This window comes from Rutilus rutilus, assembly GCF_951802725.1.
Source record: "Rutilus rutilus genome assembly, chromosome: 6".
NCBI classification, from domain to species: domain Eukaryota; kingdom Metazoa; phylum Chordata; class Actinopteri; order Cypriniformes; family Leuciscidae; genus Rutilus; species Rutilus rutilus.
Genome location: NC_140214.1, coordinates 11067271 through 11090527, shown reverse-complemented (window position 1 = coordinate 11090527; position 23257 = coordinate 11067271). Strand labels below are relative to the sequence as shown.

General features: G+C 38.1%; 1 protein-coding gene across 1 annotated transcript in view; it reads right to left on the bottom strand.

Moving 5' to 3' along the window:
• Window positions 1-14155, bottom strand: part of kcnq3 (potassium voltage-gated channel, KQT-like subfamily, member 3) — a gene marked incomplete at its 5' end in the record, with an annotated part of 38796 nt that extends 24641 nt beyond the window's left edge. The window contains one exon of the mRNA XM_084410695.1: window positions 13851-14155. Within this exon, the coding sequence (XP_084266821.1) occupies window positions 13851-14155 (305 nt within the window). The remainder of the gene's footprint in view (window positions 1-13850) is intronic.
• Window positions 14156-23257: the final 9102 nt, after the last annotated feature.

Sequence of the window (23257 nt, the reverse complement as noted above, 5' to 3'; positions counted from 1 at the left end):
CACTGAACTAAGCTAATGCATAAGATGCATTCAGTTGTGCTGGGATCTTTTGAGACTTCCCGGATGAGGTGTTCTTGTACTCTCTAAGAAATTTTGTCCGGTCAACCACTTCTGGGAATATTCACCAGTACTCTGTTTAAAAGTAATGGCACTGTGGTTCAATGACTTTGTAACCCTTTCCAAACTGATATATCTCAACTTTTCTTCAGCTGCTTTGGAAGTTTCTTTAACTGTGCTGTTGTGAACATGTAAAAGCTTTGGAGTGAATAGTTGTCTATAAAAAAATATATGTATGTCTATTTAAATTCAACAGGACTGGTTGCAGTAAAGTATGGAAGCTTGTTTCTGCCACAGAATAAAAAATAAAAAAGGTAATTGCGATTTTTTATCTCACAATTCTCAATCATTTTTTATTTCAATCATTTATTTATAGAGCACGTTTAAGACACAACCGGAGTTGACCAAAGTGCTTTACAAGGAATAAAAGAAACACAAAAATGTGTAGTATGTGAAGTATCTCACAATTCTGACTTTTTTTCTCGCAATTCTGACTTTAGAACTCGCAATTGCAAGTATATATCACGCAATTCTGAGAAAAAACATTGTTAGAATTGTGAGAAAAAGGTCAGAATTGTGAGATAAAAAGTCGCAATTACATTTAAAAAAAGAAATAGAGATATAAACTTGCAATTGCGAGTTATAAAGTCATTTTCCCCTCAGAATTGGACTTTATAACTCGCAATAACGAGTTTATATCTCACAATTCTGAGAAATTAAGTCGAGATATAAACTCGCAATTGCTAGAAAAAAGTCAGAATTGTGAGCTAGCTTATATGGGTATATTCAGTTAATTTTTCTAGTAAACAAAATAATTATGTAAAAACTGTCTACTGTTCAAAACTTTAGGCTTAGTATGTAAAAAAAAGAAAAGAAATGAATAATTTTATTCAGGAAGAACACATTCAATTGATAAAACTTGAAGGTAAAGACACTTGCAATTTTACAAAAGATTTCTACTTCAAATAAGTCTGTTCTTTTGAACTCTATTAATCAAAGAATCCTGAAAAAACTGTAACAAGTTTCCATTGTGCTATATAAATTAAATATTTAAAATATAAAGTATTAATTTTATTCATTAGCAAGTATGTTCAAATAGTATTGTCACAAAAGGTACTTGTTCCCTTTAAGGCATGTTATAACTTGCCTAAGGCACCAGAATCACTAAAGCACATACCAAACCTATAGAGTTACACATTTACTTGTACATGAGGTGTCATGTAAGTCCAAGCCACACGCTTCCTGGGTTTTCCTGGGTAGTCATAATCTGTTTGTTCACATTTAGCTGTGGCTCTAATTTGGGACAGTTGCTGAGCAACAGAAGCTGTGGAGCACATCCCTGTGTCATGCATAGAAAATAAAACACATGCGCTCACAACACACCATCACACACATACACAAACATGCACACTCACACGCACTTTGACACTTACTCTCTTATTTTTGTTAGCTGTTGGTTGCACAGCAACTGCTTAAATTAGAAGTGCATGTAAGAGTGTCTGTGTGGCGAGGGGAGCAAGTGGTGTAAATATGCTGGAAGTATGAACGTTCATCGGCGGACAGTTGAGCAACCCTCCTCCGCGGCACAAGGAGTTGTTACCGTGGTAACATGTCACATGACTATGTGCTTGAGGAGGCAGTAAAGCGGCCATAGCAAATGGAGAGAGAGGAAAAAGACAGAGATAGGCTACACTGAAAGATCCTCTTTTTACATCAAAATATATACATTTTCTACTCTATAAAACACATGTGAGTGTTTCTGTTTGATTTGGGAAAATGCATTAACAGCTGTTTTTAAAAGTGGACAGATTGGTCAATGTTCTTCAAGACAAACTCTTCAGTGAACACTTGATCAGCCTTGAAAACTAAGAACATAAAGGTAAAAAAAATAAAATAATAATTCACTTATAGGCACGATAAACATGGTTTGAGCTGTGAATTATTGCTAGCCAACTAAGAGCATAAAACCTATTGTCAATTTCCTATTCAGCCAATGTTGTGTTAATAATCTTGAAAATTGTGGGGCCTATGCATTTTATTAAAGTGCGTCTATTGTATATTACATTTATTGTAGTATGTAATATAGCTGTTTGTGAATCAACAAGTCTGCAATGTTTCTAAGATCAAATTGCACAATCAATGGACTTGTCTCCCAAAAGAAATCGATTCTGAACTGCCTGAAACGAATTGTCAGCAATTCCTGTCTTACTTCCTGCACAAACGTTGGTTTGTAACAAATTTGCATAAAGCTTGCCTACGGTCTTCATTGGCTGCCCGCGAACAACATCTACTTTGAGCCGCCCGCAAACACTGTAGTTGTGTCTGAGGCCTGGAAGAGTTTGGTTCGTGCTGTCAACCTGTCGTAGATGCTGTTTTCTGTGCTGCGAAAGCAAATCAACTTTGCACGGACTTCCAAAGCATGAGGATTCTGGTTTGAGTTGAAACGATAAAACAATGGGCGTTTCATTTCCGACATGCGCTGTAATCTGTAGACCAATCACAACAGACCGGGCTGTCTGACCAATCAGAGCAGGATCTCAGAAACAAGGGGTTTTATGGAGACCAAATCCTTTATCAAACTGTTTCAGACACTCTGACAAAAAAGGTACAATGTATATTCTGCGAAAATTAAAGTGTTTTTGACCGTGGATGCATGTCAACCTGTTGTAGGAGATTTCCCTAACAAAATTAGAAGCATTTAAAATAGCATAATAGGGGCATTTTAAAGCTACAATATGTATTTTTACATTGATAATAGGAAAATAAAGTAACAGAGATTGTTTTGGCTTTATAGCAGCTCTAGAATAAAGTTATTGACCAGCTAAAGTTAGTTTTGATTGATTCACTTCCGTCGCAACGATCATTAGTTATTAACTTAGGGGCTGATAACAATTTTTGTGCGACACATACTTAATTTCACTGCCATAGACTTGGTCACCGAAAACGTACATATTGTACCTTTAAAGGGATAGTTAACCCTAAAATAAAAATTAAATCATCATTTACAAAAAATTGTGGACTCGTCCATATAATAACAGTAACTAGCGACCAGCATATAATCCACTTAAAAATGTCTACTTTTGTGGTCTGAAAAAAAAAGAAAGAAAGAAAGAATGCAATACAGCTTTAGAAATGATTACTTAAATAAATGATGATGACTTAATTTTCATTTAAAGGTGGGGTAAGCCGTTTTTGAAATATGCTTCATTCCTCCGCCTCCAAAACTCACACTCACATCCTAACAGCCCTCCTCCGAGTCGGTCTCGAACCCAGATCCCCCTGCAAGCGAGTCGAGAGCACAAACAATGGCGCTAAACACCGCATTTATGAGCAATCCCCAAGGCGACTCTGACTAACTGGCCTCCGTTACGCACGCAATCCAAGAGTGGATGTCGGTTTATCATAGCAGAAGCGCAACAAAATAATGCTTCACAAAAATTAAAGCGTAGATGATGAACGAGTGACAAGGAAGCGCGAAAAATGAACGTACAGTACACAATAGTAATTACAAACAAGAGTTGGTTGTTAGTTGCCAACAGCACAGCAGCTCCAATCACACACTGACACTCACGTGTGGAGCCGAATCAAAGCAGCCTCCGTGTCTGTTTTCAGGCCTTCCCGCTTAGCTCTCTCCAGCGCTGGAAAGCTTTTTTAATATTAACACGGGTCCTAAAGCTCTTGCCCAGACATAACCCTTAATTTTCCATTGATTTCTTCTGAACTTTTCTCTTTTGTATTGTCTCATCTCTCAATTTCTGCAGTCTTTCTTCAGTTCAAATCTCCCTCTTGATCGTTCTCTCTCCTCCACCGTCACAATGCTGATTTGCTACACGTTTGTTGTTGCGTCGGTCCGACAAACTTCCAAACAGAATATTTCAAAAACGACGTACCCCACCTTTAAGGGTGAACTATCCCTTTAATAAATAATATTTAGAAACTTAATGAACTAATGTTTGATTTAAAGGACATTTTTGCACTTATTGCCATTGATGTCCAATGTAGAATCTGTGTCCTGAAGCAAAACCAGGATAAGATTAGAATGTGCATTTAGAATATGAGGCAGTGCTTTTAGCTTAAATATGTGGAAGCAAGGAACAGATCTAATACAGAACAGATCTAATAAAGAGCTCCTAACAGGAAGAAAGCCCTTGATGGCCTTACATCAAGCCGCTCACTTTTGACCATATTCACTAGTACATAACCAGTACTTTACAGCAACAGAACTTCTCTAGAAAGGTGATGCCACATAAAACTTAGAGCCAGAGGAGGAATGACTCATGGCCGATCACCGCTGTGCTTCTGAGCAAGGCACCAGGGAGATTGTCCCTGTAGTAGCCTAAGTGTACTGTAAGCTGCTTTGGATAAAAAGGTCTGCTGAATGACCACTTCTTTCCCATGACAAGCAGCATATTAGACTTACTGCAAGTCATTCTGACAGAGTAGGCAAAGAGCAAAGATTCTGAGACATGAGGGAATCGGACCTGGTTGCTTGTCCAGTACATTTGGGGACTCTTTTACCCAGACAAACCTGACTCAGGCAGATGTGTGTCTGTGTGTGTGTGTGTGTTGACGGCAGAGCTGGCGCTCATGGCCTCATTAAACTCAGCAAGATCAATCAGTGGTAGATCATTTTATGCTTCCTTTCAAATTCTGTATTCAGCAGGTTACATTCACCTGTACAGTGAGCTCTATTGATGTGTCTTTAGGAGTTTGCTTTCCGCATTAATTAAATGTTAACGGACACCAGCGTTGGGCAAACTTCAACATTTAAAGTCCCCCTGCAGTCAATAATTGTATTGATTAAAAGTTAAAATGTATTTTTTTTCTGTGAAAATAATTTCTTGATGCCTTAAAATAGCTTAAATGTAACTCTACACCCTTGCTTCATTTAGCATAGGGTCCAATATGCAAATTAATATGCACCATCTCAGAGTCAGACAGCTGCCTTCTAAAACTCAGCATCCTTAGAAACACTTTAGAAAGCCAACAGAGAAAAGCCCCGCCCCACACATTGACGGGATTGGTTGCATGTTTGTGTCTTTGCTACACTGCAGTTTTAAGGAGAAAATACTCAGAAATAGTGTTGACTGATGAATTTGTGCATGGTTTGTCTTAAAGCATATTAAAAACACCACATAGACATAAACAACATTAAAAACTTGATTTTCACCACAGGGGGTCTTTAAAAGGACCCCACGCATACTGAATTGGAATGACTGGAAGACAAATTTACTGAATTGCAATTCAAAGAAATTCAAGTCAACACAGTCACACAACAGAGGAATTTCATTAGTTTGACACAACAACAAAATTATTAATAACATAACAATAATAACTTCATAGAAGTTCTGTTTAAGGTTTCCAACATTTACTAATATTTGAATTAATCAAATAAAATTTAGGGATACACCGAAAGTTTGGTCGCCGAAAATTATCGGCAGAAAATGGCATTTTTGGTTTTTGGCTGCAACGCTGGTAAAATGACGCTACCCTCTCGTTCACTGATCCGCTCCAAGCTACGCTCTGCTCGCACGCTCTGATAATAACAACTCTGTAGGACTATACATTATTTGTACAATTGGTCAAAAAATAAATCTGTTAAATCTGATAATGTTGCACTGAACCGAATAAAGATATTTAATATTAATAAATAATCTGTCCAATTTAAGTGTTACTTTCAATAAAAGTGTGGTTATTTTATTTTATTGACTTGTATCTTTTAAATTCAGTATCAATAAAATTGTTGAATTTCATTAAAAAGTCTAATATTAATACAATTCTGCGCCAAAAAAAAAAAAAGAATTTAAAATGCGCTTTTGGTTTCGGTTTTCGGCCAAGTGCATCCAGAATTTTTGGTTTCGGCCCAGAATTTTCATTTCGGTGAATCCCTAATTAATGACATCAAATTCCATCACATTTCAGAGACTCGTAATTAATATAGGCCTATTTATAATATACGTTTCTGAAAATACCCCATATGTTATATACATATGTGTGTATGATAAAATATTAAAAGGCACAAATATTAAAGGCATAGTTCACAAAAAAAAAAAAAAAGTACTCACCCTTATGTATTCAAACTTGTACCTTTCTTTTGTGTGACACAAAGACGATATTTTGAAAAATGTGTTTTTCCAAAAAAAATACAAATCAATAGGTTCCAATCAATAGGTTCCAATGTTGTTTTGACACAACTGACTTTTAAAATATCTTCTTTTATGTTTCACAGAAGAAAGGATTTCATGCAGGTTTGGGATAACATGTTAGTGAGTAAATTATATCCTTTAATGTACAATTAATATTGAAAAATATGATTTTCATTTCATTTTAATTGTACTTCTAATTCATCTAATTCTAATTCATCTGCACTATAAATGCTATCTAACCATTTTGGAATAAAAAATAATAATGCACGCACCATATTTGGCTAAAGATTTTTTTTGCCATACAATATTTGGCCTCGTCTTTTGCAAAAAATGCTGCTCGATTCAGGCAACCTTTACTCCACACCACTGACGCACTACGGTGAGGATCTGTCTTGCTTCTCCATTATAAACCAAATTACATGAAGCCAAAATTCAATTTTACAACTGGAGTCTTTGCAAAGAATGATGGTTATATGTGCCTTTTTGCTGCATTCTTGTCACTTTTATTTATAGGTACAGAAGAGAAAAAAAAATCATTAAATGATGAGAAGAAATGCAGGTAAAGTGCTCGTACGGGCATCATGGGTCATGTGGCGCCAACCTGCTCCAGCATCTCTAATTCAGTTGATCAAGCAAGTTTGCTAAGCAAAAATAACGAACATTATTTTGTTGGCACATATCCGCATAACACACACACACACATACAGAGGGATTTCCCACTCTGACAGCACGCCATTTCCATTCTCACCCAGTAACAACAACCTGCCGTGATAAAATGATCTGTGAATTACAGAACCGCAGAGAGTGCACACACACAAACATATTTACACCTCCACATTGCGAGTGTGTGTGTTAGTGAAGGAGATTGAGTACATTGGCCTAGAGCTGTACATACATGACATAAATGGATTTTCTCTTACTCTGAAAAAAACAAACAAGTCCTTTAACCTTTAATCTGACTGGGAAGGTCACACTCACACCCACACACACACACACACACACTTGCAGAGAAGGCCAATTAGAGGTGAGGAATCACCATGTGGCCGTAGAATGCTGGGTAATGCAGTTTAGGGAGGAGGAGACTTTGCACCTACTGCAAATGTGTGAGGTGATACTGCGTTTGCTGTTAATGCTTCCAGGTTTAACCCACTGCAAAACTGCTGCTTAGACAAAAGGAGATTTAAGTCACTCACTCACCAGTTGCAAATATAAGGCAAAAAAAACAATTATTTGAATTGAGTTCATGATGCTTAGCTGATCTGAAGCCAGAACACCCTATCAACCAGCTGGAATAGCCTAGAAATGTCTAATAACCAGCCAAAAGACCCCAGCAATGTCCAGCAACTTCCTGGCTACAACATAGCAAACATCTAGAATACCCTAGAAATGTCTAGTAATCAGCCAAGAGACCTTAGCAGCAACAGTGTTGGGGAAAGTTACTATGGCATTACTCCCTACAAAAAGTAACTAATTGTGTTAGTTACTTTTTATGGGAAGTAATGCGTTGCCTTACTTTTTATCATCTGGGCTGGGCTTGCTTGTTTGTTAATAACAAAAAAAATCTTCCCTTTCACACCAAAAGTTAAATGAATAAGCCTCAGGCTGAAGGAAATGCAAATTCACGCTTGAACAGTAGAGGCTGTAGCTCATACTAATCTTTCAGCTGTGATCCATTCTGGTTCGCAGAAGAACAGGACACAGGAGAAGTTCGACATTCTTACTTCAGCAATAAAAAAGAGAGAGAAAGAAACACAAATGTGGTTTCACTAAAGTCATTTTTGCTTATTAGTACGGTTGAATAGGATCGTTGAAGGTCAGTGCCACGGGTGGCTGCTGGCAGACAGATGAGGAAGACGTATACGATTCAATTCAGAAGGTTTATTCTCTAAAGATCCAACAGGAAGGCAGACGGATAACAACACAAACTGAACACACAATACCGGACACTGGACTGAGAAAGAACTGAACATATATACAGGTGTTAATGATGATAAAAATAATAATACCTTTTATTTAGTATTTACCCTTTAAGGCACTTAAGGACACCATACAACATAAAAGTAAATCAGTAAAATACAAAGCTATGCAAAAAAACAGACAAACAGATCAAACATACAATCAACAAATCAAACAATCAAATCACTAAAAAAAGCTATTGTAAACAGATACGTTTTAATCTGAGCTTTAAAAACTAGTATGATGGTGACTGATAAGTGCACAGCTGAACGCGATTAGTGTCCGTGACAACAAATGAGTGATGTTGGCTGAGATGACAAAACATAACGTGAATGTGACAGTCAACAGCAGAGATATGTTTAATAAATGAGATTAATACATAAAGCACATTTGTGTTATATGACATTTCATTATTGCAGGTTTGCGTAATATTCTGAGTTTGCATTTCACTGTTTTTATTCATTTAGAGCAGGGGTGTCCAAACTCAGTCCTGGAGGGCCACTGTCCTGCAGAGTTTAGCTCCAACCCCAATTAAACACACCTGAACCAGATAATCAAGGTCTGATTATCTGGTTCAGGTGTGTTTAATTGGGGTTGGAGCTAAACTCTGCAGGACAGTGGCCCTCCAGGACTGAGTTTGGACACCCCTGATTTAGAGGAATGCTGAATCTGTTTTTGTGCATGTAAGATGAGTGCTCACATTTAGTCTACAGCTACAATAAATGTCATGTTTACGCAGCGCACACGTCTCTGCACTTACTCCTGATTTCTCTCAACAAAGTCAATACATGGGAAAACAAAGTAACTTGCATTACTTATTTGAAAAAGTAACAGATATTTTCATGTAAATTTAAATGTAATGTGTTACTTTATAGTTGAAAAAGTAATCTGATTACGTAACTTAATGCGTTTTCCCCAACACTGCTTGACAATTTATCTATTATAAATAAAAGTACGTAATTTGATATTTACATACTTTATATGTATGTAAATATCTGCTAACGGATAACGACTGGATCAATGGAGAGAATGGATAAGGTGGGATCACCTTCGTGAGGAATAGGGGTGGACGGTTATGTTTGCTGTTGAAAGCTATGAATCAACATTAATCAGCAGTGAAACTGGAAAGACAGTGAGCTCCTCTCAGAACCAGTCCCAACCTCCCCCACATGCTCTCTCTCTCTCTCTCTCTCTCTCTGTGGGTTGAAGGTCACAAGTCATCCCCACCAGGTGAGTGCAAACCCTGGAAATCGTCCTAGATGTCCACCTGACCTTCAGTTATCGTTGCATTGCGACAACCACCCGCTCTTGCAGCCTTACTTGAAGATTAGCTTCTGCTAGACTGGTTTACTGCAACTCACTCCTCACAGGCCCTCTTGAATCCATCCAACATGCTATTTTATTAGTCATTCAGCTGACACTTTCTTAGCCAAAGCAACTTCCAGCATATTTATGACAGGAGAGGCCCACCCAGAGCAACCTGCGGTTAAGTGCTTTGCTCAAGGGCGAAACTGTGATGGAGGATCCCAGTAGCTCTCCACTTCATGAATCACAGCATCAACCTTCAGATTACTAGCTCAGATCTTTAACCATTGAGCTGCTGCCCCCACCCCATTCGAAAATGCTGCTGCTTGTTATATTATTCATCATCCATAAATTCTCACATTATGTATTTCCTGAGCTCCCTGTGTAAGTGTGATTTAGCTGCCAGTATCAAATTCCACTTAGAGATTCTAGCCAAGAGTGCAGCCAGAAGCCTTGGCCCCTGTTACCCACAAGCTATGACCCGACCGTACAACACACTCCAGCTGCAGCAGCACAAGTTTCTGATATCAAATATTCAAGGTAACATAAGAGCGTGGTATAATTTAATCATCACTGCCCTGACCTAAGTCTGCTTGAGCCATTATTCATACATGACCTGACACCTTTCCAAAACTCATTTAATGAAGCACATGGCAAGTTTAATTAAGCAAGCGACTCTTCATAACACTCTCTTAACTGTTGGGAGTAAATCAGCTTCAACCTGACACCTTAAACAAGATAAATCTAATTGTTCAAGAAAAGTAGGACATTCTCTTCTGAGATATAGATCAAAGAATTCCTGCGTTCTGAGAAATGCTTTGCAATTCCCTGTTGTACACGGTGGTCACAAATCGATAGCCAAAGGCAAAGTGAGAACTCGATGCTGAAAATCACATCCTGTCAAATTTTAAAGAGCAGGTGGATGCATGAAGCCCAAAAGCTCTCCTTTTTTACTGAGCTAAGCAGCACCGCTGATCCCATACCACCATTGCATCTGTTCTATACGTTATTCTACTCGATTCTATTCTATTCTCTACACAACTCCACCAACAACCCCCACCCCGCTCACCCAATCTTTAATTTCCTATTTAAGTTTAAATCCAGTTTGTCTTGTCAGAAACAACATGTCTATGAAATTTTCTCATTAGGGTATGTTTACACAATAATGGTATTCTAAAAACTGAAAAGTTTTTCCTGTGCGTTTTTTGCGTACAGACAATAACGAAATGATCCCGTTCACACGGATCAACGAAAACTACTAAAAACGCTGTATTATACATGCCAGGCCAGTAGGTGGCGATGTCACTTTCTAAAGAAACACTACGCACCTATACACTTAACACTTAATACGTCACCATTTCCACGAATTTGCGTTTGTGTAGTTTACACAGAGACGATAACGGTATTGTTTTCAATAACTTGCACTTTGAAAGCTGTTTTCAAACCTTTGCATTTTCAGGCCCCTAAAATGCTGTTGTTGTGTAAATGAACGGCCATAACGCATAAAAAGGTGTCGTTTAAACAGCCCCCTACTCATGAGACACAGGGAAGTAAAAAGTGTGCTGGTCTGATATATTTTTCTATATATTTTAACACTTTTTTTTTTTTTACAGTGTCCTAGTGTTACCATAGTAATAACAGTTAAATATGCATAATTACATGCAACTAACCCTCAACCAAGCCCTAATCATACCCTAACCCTGTAGTAATACATGTTGTTAATTAATATTACTCAGTACTTAAATATATAATTACACTGTAAGCCTTGTTACCATTACCCTTCAAATTGCGCAAATTGAAATTGTGAATTAAAAATACGCCCAATGGAAACACCTCAATTTCGCAAAAACTCCCATATATCGCAAAAAAATTATTACACTCACATGAGGTGATTTTTCAGGCAATTCGAAAAAGGAATATTTCGCAAAACTGCAATGGAAACAGATTTTTCGCATTTACAGGTCAGCAGGCGTACTTAAAAGTTGATCATTCTTTAAAGATGACTCGGTATGTTTAGACAGAAGACGAGACAGAGTTCTTCATTAAACTCATAAAAGACAAACGTATCATGGGAATACTGGATTCTAAACAACAAAGAAATGGCACAATTTATCAAGACCTTGAAGTAGATTGGAGGGGAAAACACCTCATATGTGGCCGCTCCCCAGTATAAGGGGCTTTCCTTGCCATTAATGCTTGGATAACATGCCTATGAATTCTTCCATTAAAAATAATAGCTGTGGTGGCTGGGATATACGTAAAAATTAAGTTTTAGTCCCATAACATCGGTTAATGGAAATTTCGCAATATCTTTTTATCGACATTTAGAAAATATCGCTAAAGTTTTGCGCAAATCTGTAATTGAAACGCAGATACTGACAGCTTCAAATAAAGTGTAACCTTTTTCTCATTTCAGCCTATTGTCCATAAGCACCCCATTGCTATGGGAACAACTAAGGCAATTAACTGCAGGAAGTTACCAATAGTTGGCTCACCCATCCTGCAATAAAGCTAATTACGTCTCTAGAGGTGCAGCCTGAGAATCAAATGTTTAATGACCTAAAACATCAATTCATATATAAAAATTAACTATATACTATAAATATATGCTGTATAAATACTATACTATACTACACTAAATAAATACTATACAATTATATATATACTGTAGGCCTTTATAAGTGTGTGTGTGTGTGTGTGTGTGTGTGTGTGTGTGTGTGTGTGTGTGTGTGTGTGTGTGTGTGTGTGTAAAGGTATAGTACATAAGTATACTATATAGTATAATTCATTTTTAATCTTTAAAAGAGTAAACCCTATTTTACACTACTTTTGTTTTTACATTGCTCTGCAGAGAACAGCAATGCTGAGATAAAAAAAAGCATAAGTTGAACAACAGAAAAAAAGGACGGCCCCACCCAATGTTTAACAACTTAATTTAATCCCTTCCTCTACATACACTGGTCTGGCAGGGTAGGGGCAAGTTGAATTATTAACAACAAAATGTTCCAAAATACACACACCACACTCACCACACAACATCTTTTCAGCAAATAAAGCATTTTTTAATCAATTATTCACACTAATATGGTGTGGAAAATACCTCATATGAGGGCCTGGTTAAAAGCCCTGATTCAGTCTGAGAAACCGCAGACACACTGGAGAAAACATGTGCAGCTGAATTGCAGATACTGTATGATCCATATCCTGATAAGGCATTAAGAGCACTGGACAGAAAATGGGCCATGAATAATGTGTGTTTGTGTGTGAGTAGGCAACAGAGGTTTAGTGTCAAGCTTGGGGATTCAAAGGAAGTTGTTCATCTGCACTCTAATGCCTTACAAAGAACAATTTCCACTTAACCAATATTAACATTCTTGCTTCTCTAAGACAAGTATCACTTATGCATTGTCTATGCAGTTACTTCTGTATAACCGCTCAACCGATACAGATATACGGACCACGGAGAGCTACACAGACCAGGGGCACTTTGTCAAGCTCTTTACTTCAGTGTCACAGCAGCACACAGTGTCCTTATCTCAGAGCCACGATGATAACAGGCAGTATCTCTGGCTCTACGGTGAGCGTATGGTGCTGTTATACTACCACAAACGGCAGCTAGAAAGCTTAAGTGATTTGATTTCTGGTCACTCAACTCCGGCGGTAGCAGTTGGAGTTCGTGCTCTGCCTCAGCACCATGGAGAGCTCCAGCACAAATGGGCACACATTACACACTACAAAGTGCATACTGCAAAAGCACAAAACTCAAAGTGTGATCAAAACACTGCTTACCTGCTTATTAAAAGGCAAGCTATCACTCTCTACACAGTCACCTTTATTTCTACAGCACTTTATACGATACAGATTCTTTTAAAGCAGCTTTGCAGTGATAAACAGGAAAATAACATTCAATGATGATCAAAAGACAAAAGTAAACATTTATTATTCAGTTGAAATCCGAGGACACCATCATAAACATTAAAGAGAACCTCAATATTCAGATTAGTGTTGAATCAGTATGGGTTTTTCAATGACTGACTCTTAAACTTTTAAATTTGCTCCTCAAATCTTGAGTAATTTGTTACATCTTTGTGTACATCAATTCCAGCCAAGATTCAGTAAAGGCATAAATGGGAATTTTTTTTTTACAAATTTGATTAGCATTCAATTTCCTCTCTTTATTAGGGTCATTTATCAGTTATTATAAATCGTATTATAGGCTGTCTTTGCTTTTAAGGGGCTGCATTCTCTGTAACGCTGCTGCTGGAACAATGAAAAGGGCTGTACAAATAAATTGGATTAAACTGAATCGTTGTAATGTATAATTAACTGGGCTGTTCCCTCTGTGTGTGGGCGCTTCAGGGTGTGAAGTGCATCGGGTCCACTTACACAAACGCATGGTAAAGCAGCGCCCATCCTCGTGGTCTCTCGAGCGCGTCGTAGATGAGGGTTTGGATCCGTCGCGTCCTGATATTATTCCTCTTCACAGGACGCGTGTAGCCCAGGGGCGTCTTGGCGAGCAGACCGATGTTCTGTGAGCCCCGTTTGAAGTCCGATTCCCTGACCGAACCGACGAGAAGCAGCGCGCCGTCCCGTTCCTGCCCCGCGCACTGCTCCAGGTCTCCGGCCAGCGCGCTCTTCCGCTCGCGTGAGTCCTCGGCGCCGTTAGTGGCATTTCTGGACCTGATCCCCATGTTCACTGCTCTCGAGCCTCGGCGCCGCGCGTGTGGAAGTCCGGGATGGGGCGCATGCCATGATCCGGACAGGGAAAGCGCGAGCTCCTTAGTCGCCGTGGGTCATTTAAGGACCTCGTTCAGGGAGGGAGGCGCGAGGATGGGCTGTGGATTGAAAAAAACATTCAAGTCTCTCAAACGCACACACGCTCTCATACATGGCCTTAGGTTGCCTGAACAGTTCTCGAATGTGAATTCTTCTCACAATGTGAACGGAACAGTACTAACATGCACTGACAGTGTTTCCCGCACTATCACAAACGCAACACCACGACTGAACATACGAGTGTTCTCCGACTCCCGAACCGTTTCTTCTAAGTGGATCAAAAACACACAGCTCGACCAGTGTGATCCGATTCCCGAAGGAATGACTCTTAGAGAATAAAAGATCCTTAAATAAAGATAAAGATAAATAAGAGCGGATGCAGAAATCATCCGATTCACATTCTGAACACGTTATTGCATCTGTCATATGAAACTGGAGATGAAACAAGAGCCGTCACTGCTGTAGTATATATATGGCTACTTAGGGGCATGACAGCATGTAGTTAGAGGTACACAATATGAGGTAGGCCTATGTAATCGATGGTAGGCTACTTCATTAAAAAATAATTAAGTAATGAATTAATAACATTTTTGTTTAGTATTTTATGTAGGCTACCAGCATAACGCTAAAGGACGACAAGTCAGTGAAAATTCATTAAAAAGTAGGTGAATAGCCTACTTTAAATGTATTTGGGAATTGTTATAATTAGCCTATGTTCTGTTAAAATCTAAAATGATTTCATCAGTTGAAACTGCTGAAGGCAGCATGCAATAAGATATCACTTTTTTCCAAATAGGCTATATTTTCCGCGAGAATACTAAAAGAATAGATAATGGAGCCGTAAAGGAATCGGAACTGGAATCCTTTGATTCATTACGACTCCCATCTGATCACAAATACCTGGTTAAATGGAAAATCTGCGGTATTAGCTAAATGCCGACTGGCTCAACAGCGCTGACAAAGAGCATCTGGTTCATCCGCAACAATTGTATCTCCTCAGCTCGTGCCTTCAGCCGACGCCGGGATGAGCAACACACAACGATGTCTGAAAGCATAAATAACGGCGGTTCTGCTGTCCGCTGTACACACACACAGCTGCCTTACCGTATTCTCCGCGCGGCCGCATGATTGCTGATCCGAATTGATCCAGTGTTCTGCCGTTGCTGGTTGAGATGAGGGAGGAGGCTCAGACGGTGGCGCGAGACAGAGAGCTTGTGGGCACGTGACACACTACTGACATAGCATCTCTGCGCCCCGGCAATGCTGTGGATGCCATCGCAACCCAAAACCACGAAGAGGCTGCTCGAGATGCTTTCACATGAATCACATGATGTTTTATAAACAAAGTTCGGGAGGAGCACGTTCAAATAAGCAATCCAATCTACTCGTCATCAAACAATTATGTCTACCCTAATCAGCATGACTAGAAGTATATATATATCCACACTGTCAACTCACCTAATATTCCTTGACAGTTTTTCAGCATCCCTCCACCACCCCGACTCCTCACTCTTGGCTTAATCTTTACAGCCAGGAATACGGGGGGAGTACTCTGGGTTCGGGCCGAATACCGAGCCCGGAGCCCTCTCCTCGGACAGCACGCCAAATACGCATTTATTCTATCTAACTTATTTGTAAGTGTGAACTAGTGAAACAGCAGAAGATTGCATTCCCCCTTCCTCTCGTGTGGACTGGTAATCTTAACCTAAACAGTGTCACAAAGTGCACGTTAAATAATCAGACTTTAGTTTATACAGCAATGGTTAGGCTACTTGAAGAACATTTAACATCAATGGAACCATTGCACAAACGGGTCTTTATGGTGGGAAAAAAGGTTTGTTAGAATATTAAAATGTTCTTCATTCTAATAAAAAAAAAAATTGAAAGATCACTGAAAGATTCTTTGGGGAACCCAAATGGATCTTCTATGGCATCACTGTAAAAAATAAATAAAATAAAAAAATCTACAAAAGATTAGTAATTACTTTCATGTACCTGATTAGATGTAGGCTACTATAGGGGTCTAACTGTTCTCAGTAAAAAAAAAAAGTGCATTATGTCTTAAAGTGACAGCAGCCTAATATTCCTGCAGTTTATGTTTATATTCACTTCCTGCTTTTGACTGAAAACCTTTTGTAACTTCAATAATGATTCACCTTTATTTAATTTATACATTGAAGATTATATTTGATGTTGTTTTACATTTGATTACTTTATTCAATTTCTGTACCTGAAAACTTTAGATACCTAAATAACCTTAAAAGCGCTGTTTATTTTATTTGTATCTTTGCTCTATTGTATTTATTGGTGCTGTTGCTTGTAGTTTGATTATTTCTTATTTTCTTTATTTTTATTTGACAGAAGTCCTTTTCCCCCCTGAACATAGCGCCTATAAAACCGTGATAAAAACCAAACCGTGAGTAATTTGAACCGTTACACCGTTACAGACTGTAGCTGTCATCCAATCAGAAAGCTAGTCTATATGGAAGAAAATGAAACATCAGTATAGGTATTTTTAGTTTAAAAATGATAAAAACTAAGAGCTAAAACCTCAGTGCAAGAACTGCACCTAAGTCTACTCAGCATTAGACGGTTGCAGTGACATGTATCTCCCCCTCCCTTGTTTTATACTCTCTTTGCTTTGCTGTGTAAATTCCTCCTTTCACCGCATCTCATGTCCCAGAAGCCCCTCTCTAATTTCTGCTCAATTCTAACACTGACAGACCTGAATCTGCAGACGCCTTGTATTTGTGCGTGTAAAGAATTAGAGGGTAAAGGCACCACAAATTTGCTAAACATAACTCAAGGTTTCTTTTTATCTCATACCTTAAACCTTATACTGTATGGGGTTGTGGAGGTACAAAAGACAAAAAAAGGTTGGGAAACACTGCAATAAAGCACTCTAATCTGAAACTGAATCCGAGAATCCCACAGTGAAGCATTTCTCAGGATTTCATTTATCATTAATGAGATTTACACTCTTTCTGAGAATAAAGTTTCTTAGGTTTCAAATCTCACACATCAGAGCAGATGAGAATAGTCAACACACACAGGAGTTTTACAGTATGCGTGCTGTCTTATTTAAAGTTGACTGTTTTCCATGAGGATGCTTTTTTTAACCTCTTTGTTGGGTGTTGTTTAGACTCTACTGCGGTGGGAGTATCTAACCGCTCTCTGCTGAATTCAGATGCATTATACAGGGCTAGTCAAGATGGCTGCTGAACTACCTCTCTTTTTCACATACACACACACACACACGCACACAAACTCTCTATAGACGTAATGGTTTTTATACTGTACAAATTGTATATTCTATCCCCTTAACCCTACCCCTAAACCTAACCATAACAGAAAACTTTCTGCCTTTTTACATTTTCAAAAAAACTCATTCTGTATGATTTATAAGCTTGTTTCCTCATTGGGACCTCAATTTAGATCCCCACAGTGACACGAGTCCCCATGAGTCTGTGTGCATTCAGGTTGAAGTCCCCACCGGAATAGAAACACACACACACACACACACACACACACACACACTCACACACAAATATGTGGGGTTTCCATGTTTGTCCCCATTACCAGGACCACACAAACAAGCACACACACACATTGTGTTTTCATGTTTTATGGGGACATTCGATAGACATAATGATTTTATACTGTAACTGTATATTCTATCCCCTAACCCTAAACCAAATCACAGAAAACTTTCTGCATTTTTACATTTTCAAAAAACATCACTTATGATTTATAAACTGTTTTCCTCATGGACAAGAATTTTGGATATTGCCATCTTTGTGGGGACATTTTGTCCCCATAACGTAGGGTTTACCAGGACACATACACACACACACACACACACACACACACACACATCCACAAAGGTGTAAATTCACATTGTTAAACTCAAAAACTGAAAGGTGCTGCTTAAATACACAGCTTTATGGGACACTCTAAGGTGACCCCAGTGCATCATGGGAACATACTTGTAAATCAAAGCACAATCATGAATCTCTTTATCTTTGGCCTTCTCTACTCTGCTTATCCAGTGCAGTCATCCATATCAAAATCAAATTCAGTCCCAGTTCTCTTTTGGGATGAAGCAGTTGAAGTAGATGCAGGCTTTCTTAATTCCTCTTTCTATGAACACAACCAGATTACAGCCATAAATTTGTATGATTTATAAGCCATAAATTTAAGTGCTCATGATGTCAAGCAGCTAGGAGAGATGCCGTTAACCTTAGAGCTTCACAGAACGGCCATAGTTCAGCTCAGAGAGCCTGTGACACCACGCTCTGACATACACATCCCTCGGGAGAGTAGGATCCTACGGCTACAGAAAGAAATGGAGGAGAGAGAGAGAGGACGAGAAAAGCTGGGATGAAAAAGACAAACCGATCAATAAAAGTGAAGTAACATCAAAAATGAACTAACTTTAAAGTTAGGCTCTTGGAAAGTCAAGAGCAGGCGGCATCTTCTCCTTGTCAGAGATTGGAGGAACAGCAGAGCCAGGGGAGCTGAAGAGACGGGAGGAGAGAAAGAAAAGAGCATCTTTGTCAGGTTGACAGGGGGTGAATAATTCAGTCTATGTCCAGCTGCTGGGTTAAATCATAATGTTTTATTCATTCGCAACATTTTCAAAACCCTAAAATTCCCATTGGATACATTAGGACAATAAGTAACACATCTGGAACATAATTAACCTTTGTGAAAAGCATATGCAGTACACATTTCAAACAATTTACTGAACATTTTTATAGTGCTTTTTACTAAAGGGTTAGTTAAGAAATTGTCTGACAAACACTCAAGACACACAATATTTAGCAAATATTTAGCGTAATACAAAAATTCTAAATCTAAAAAAAAAGAGAATTAAAAGTCTAAACAAAGAAGAAAACACAGAAACGTTATGATAAAGTTTGGGTTCACCAACGCTGCATTTCTGTTATACAAAAATAGAGTAAAAACTGGAAAATGCTGTTGCGGTCACAATTATGTCCAGTTTTTTTTTGTTCATGGATTTTTTGTTTGGTTTCGCTTTGTTTGATTTTCCCACCACTCCTTTGTTACCATGGTCACCGTAATTATGAGTTTGTTTGTTTCAGCTGTGTCTAGTTTATCACCTGATTTGTTATAGTATTCTTGTGTCTTGAGTTCTTTGTCCGGTCACCTCTGCATTAACATATTTGTTCCGGCCTGTTTGCGGTGTATTATTATTATCTACCTCTTCAGTCTGTCACAATTATGAAATATTATTACAATTTACAATAAATGTTTTCTGTTTAAATATATCTTAAAATGTCATTTATCCCTGTGATGGCAAATCTTGAATTTTCAGCATCATTACTTTAGTCTTCAGTGTCACATGATACATGATACAGCATAAACTCCTGTACAATTTGCAGATTTTTAAACTCTCAAGATAGACGTCACATCCCGAAAACCCTCGTTTTTCGCTTGATATTTGCATAAAGTCGAAAAAAGTCGATAAAAACTGCCCAACCTTTTGACGCTCTCGGTCGCCCTCAACGCTTCCTCCGGTCCGCTGTCAATCCCAAAATGCACTGCGCGAGCGGAATGAATTGAAAACGATCGTTCCGCTCGCACCGTGCCAGTGGGCACGCGCACGCACCGTCAGTATTGATGCGTCAACGCTATTGCATTTCATTAATGTTGCTTATCACTCTTGCACCCTCAGTTAATGGTGAAGAAATGTTAAGTTTTCAATCAAAAATCAAAGGTAATGGTATTGATTCAACATTACAAAGTGATATTTTATCAACATCACTTTTGCACCCTCAGTTGATGTTGAAACTATGTTGAACAAAAAATCAATGGTAATGCTATTGAATCAACATTACACTTTGATTGATTCTACATCACGGATGCTGAATCAATTGAAATTAACAAAAATAATAAATGGTAATATTGTTGAATCCACCAGGGACGCGGGAAGTGGGGGTGCTGGGGGTGCTGCAGCACCCCCTGTTTTCACAGAATTGTAAATGCAATGCATATGTTAGTTCATTAAAATGTATTCATTTTTAGCATTTAGTCATTTATTTGTAATAAACACCTTAAGTGGGCTATTTAAAAATTGTTATATATGTTAAATTATGTTTTTAAAACATAAGCGCAGAGTGTAGGCCTATTGTGTGTGTGTGTCGAAAGAATTTGTCCGCAGCTGCAAAAATAAATAAATAAATAAAAAACACAGTCAAAAACCCCACTGTTAGTGTCTTGTAAGGAACAGGCAAATATATAAAATATAGCAGGAGACATTTTAATTGTTTAATAATAAAACAGTTATTTTTTTATGTCAGTGTGGGCTATAGCAGAGACAATTTGGCTATAGCCATGAAGTTGACGAATCGCGATCTTCGCAGCGCCAGAGAGAAATGCACATTTCATACGAATTAGGCGTACATAAGCAGCGCAGTCTGTTTTCTTTCGTTTTGAATTGTTCTGCTTAAAAGTAGACATTTCAAGCTATCTATATGTCTCAGCCAGGTCTCTGAGGCAATAGGCTACCTTATAGGCCTACGCTGAGTTTCGGTTCATTATGAGACGAGCTCCAGGTTCGCCAGCGCCTCCGTGTCCTGATTATCTATTTTCTAATAGCCTTCTTATTTATTAAAACCAGACAATTTTTTGATGAAACATCGATTAAAATTAAGATACAATTAATACAAAACGAAATTAAATTTAAAGACAGGATTTGTGCTTTCAGATTGAGGTCTCTGTGAAAGTTTTAAAACATTCGTTTAGTGCCGCTTTAGAGCGCTCACGTCCGTAACAGAGAACTGTCTGTAACATGTTTTGTTTCTTTTTTTTGTGAAATAAATTTCTAAAAAAATGCGACTCAGTCCAGTGCGACTTAAGCTAGGCCTATATGTTTTTTCTTCCTCGTGACGCATTTTTTGACTGATATGCGACTCTGGAGCGACTTTTTATAAAATAGGCTACGGTAAGTTATTTATTATTTTTGTGCAAATGTCCCATAAAGTCCCATCCTTTAAGGATTAATGTATGTCCCGTTGACCGGTCCATTGCGTTACGAATAAAAGCAGAATCAATAAAGTCAAAAATGTGATGTGCAGTCAGGTTTAAGTGTGTGCTATTTGAACAAGTGTTCTCACTGATAAGTTTGTTGTGATTCGCGGAGATTTGACGAGTTTTATAGTCTTGATATTGTTTCTTATTCAAAAGTGGTGACGCCCCCCCCCCCCCCCCCAAAAAAAATCAGCACCCCCAACCTAAAACCTCTTCCCGCGCCCCTGATCCACGTTACACTATGATGTTGAATCTACATCACTGCTGTTGAATTAACACTGAAATTAACAAAAATAATCTTTGATCAGTCAAATCTTTGATTGATGGTTTGATCAATGTTACAATGTGAAGTTGATTCTAAATACGTTTTGATGAGACACTGAAAATACAACTGAAAAGGAATGTCAAACAATGTTGCCATCTGATGTACCAAGTTAATGTTGAAACAACATTAATATTTCAACTACACTTCAACGAAGTGGTGCGTCAACGAATTCCTGCCCATTTCAAAATTTGGCGAAAACCTGGCACCTTTCCAGCATTTGAGTCAATTTATTTTATTCAATCAATCAATTACAAAAATATATTAAAATATCATTCTTTAAAAAAGAAAGGGGAAGAAATAGGACAAAAGCATTGTCATAACTACAGGTGGTCCAATGTTTCAGGTTTAAAAAAATCTGTCTTACATCAGACTACTGCCTCTTTTCCTTTGGGTTCTCTGAAATCTGAAAAAGAAAGCATGATCAAGAACAAGTCGATTCAGTTGTCATACATACAGTAATTCAAAACCTGTATGAGTTTCTTTCTTCTGTTGAACACAAAATAAGATATTGTAAAGAATTTTGGTAACCAGAAAGTTGACGGTGGCCATTGATTTCCATAGAAGGAAATAAATACCATGGATCATCAACTTACCAACATTCTTCACTCTGTCTTCTTTTTGTGTGCAGCAGAAGAAAGAAATTCATACAGGTTTGGAACAACTTGAGGGTGAATAGATGATTACATAATTTTCATTTCGGGCTGAACAATCCCTTTGAAGCTGCAGATTCACCTTATGTAGACCTTAATCTCTTTAAATATCACAAAATAGCCATGTCAGTCACTTTCATTAACACAATATGTTTTTTGTTATTGTGTTTCAGTGGAAACAAGCTAAACTGAACGGAAATCAGTTGCATTTCTCAAATTTAATACAGATTCAGGAATATGAATGATTACCTGACTAAGCAGTGATAAGGCACAGGATATCATCAAGTCCCAGGTCAGGTGATTATGCTGTCGACAACAACTCAGTGTATAATCAATGTCAGCATTATCAGGAGGGTGCTTCTCTTTTTTTTTCTTCTTCTTTTTTTAATTGTCCATCTTCATCTGCCTTCACTCCTACTAAAGGAGCAATGTGCTCTACATGCAAGCATTGATGAATGCAAGACATGGGCTATGTTTGCAGTGTAACATTCTTGCTCATGTTCATGTCTCTGCACTTCAAGAAATCTGTCAAATGACATTAGAACTTTATTCAGGAAATTCCTAACAAACTTTACTAAAGCAAGGTGCATTTTTTAAGAATGTAGAAAAATAGATGCTTTATTCAAACACTTTAATAACTAATCTAATTTGCTAAAATCATGAAGGCCCACCCCTAAACCAAGCCCGCAGTGGATTAGAGCAAATCGGGTAAAGCGGTTGAAAATGCACATTGTGGTATGAAAACGCCCCACTGATTGAGAAACACCCACTAGTGTTCTGCAGAGATACATGCCTGAATGATCTTGTGCTCATCAACTACAAATCACTGTTAGTTCAATGTCACTGTCTCCACCCATGCGCTGTTGGCTTTCATCAAAATTTCAATGCTGATCCAACACACTTTAAACATTGAAATGTCAATCTCAACCAAAATGATGGTTTGGATCAAAACTCAACATTGTAACATGTCACCATGCTATAATACTGTT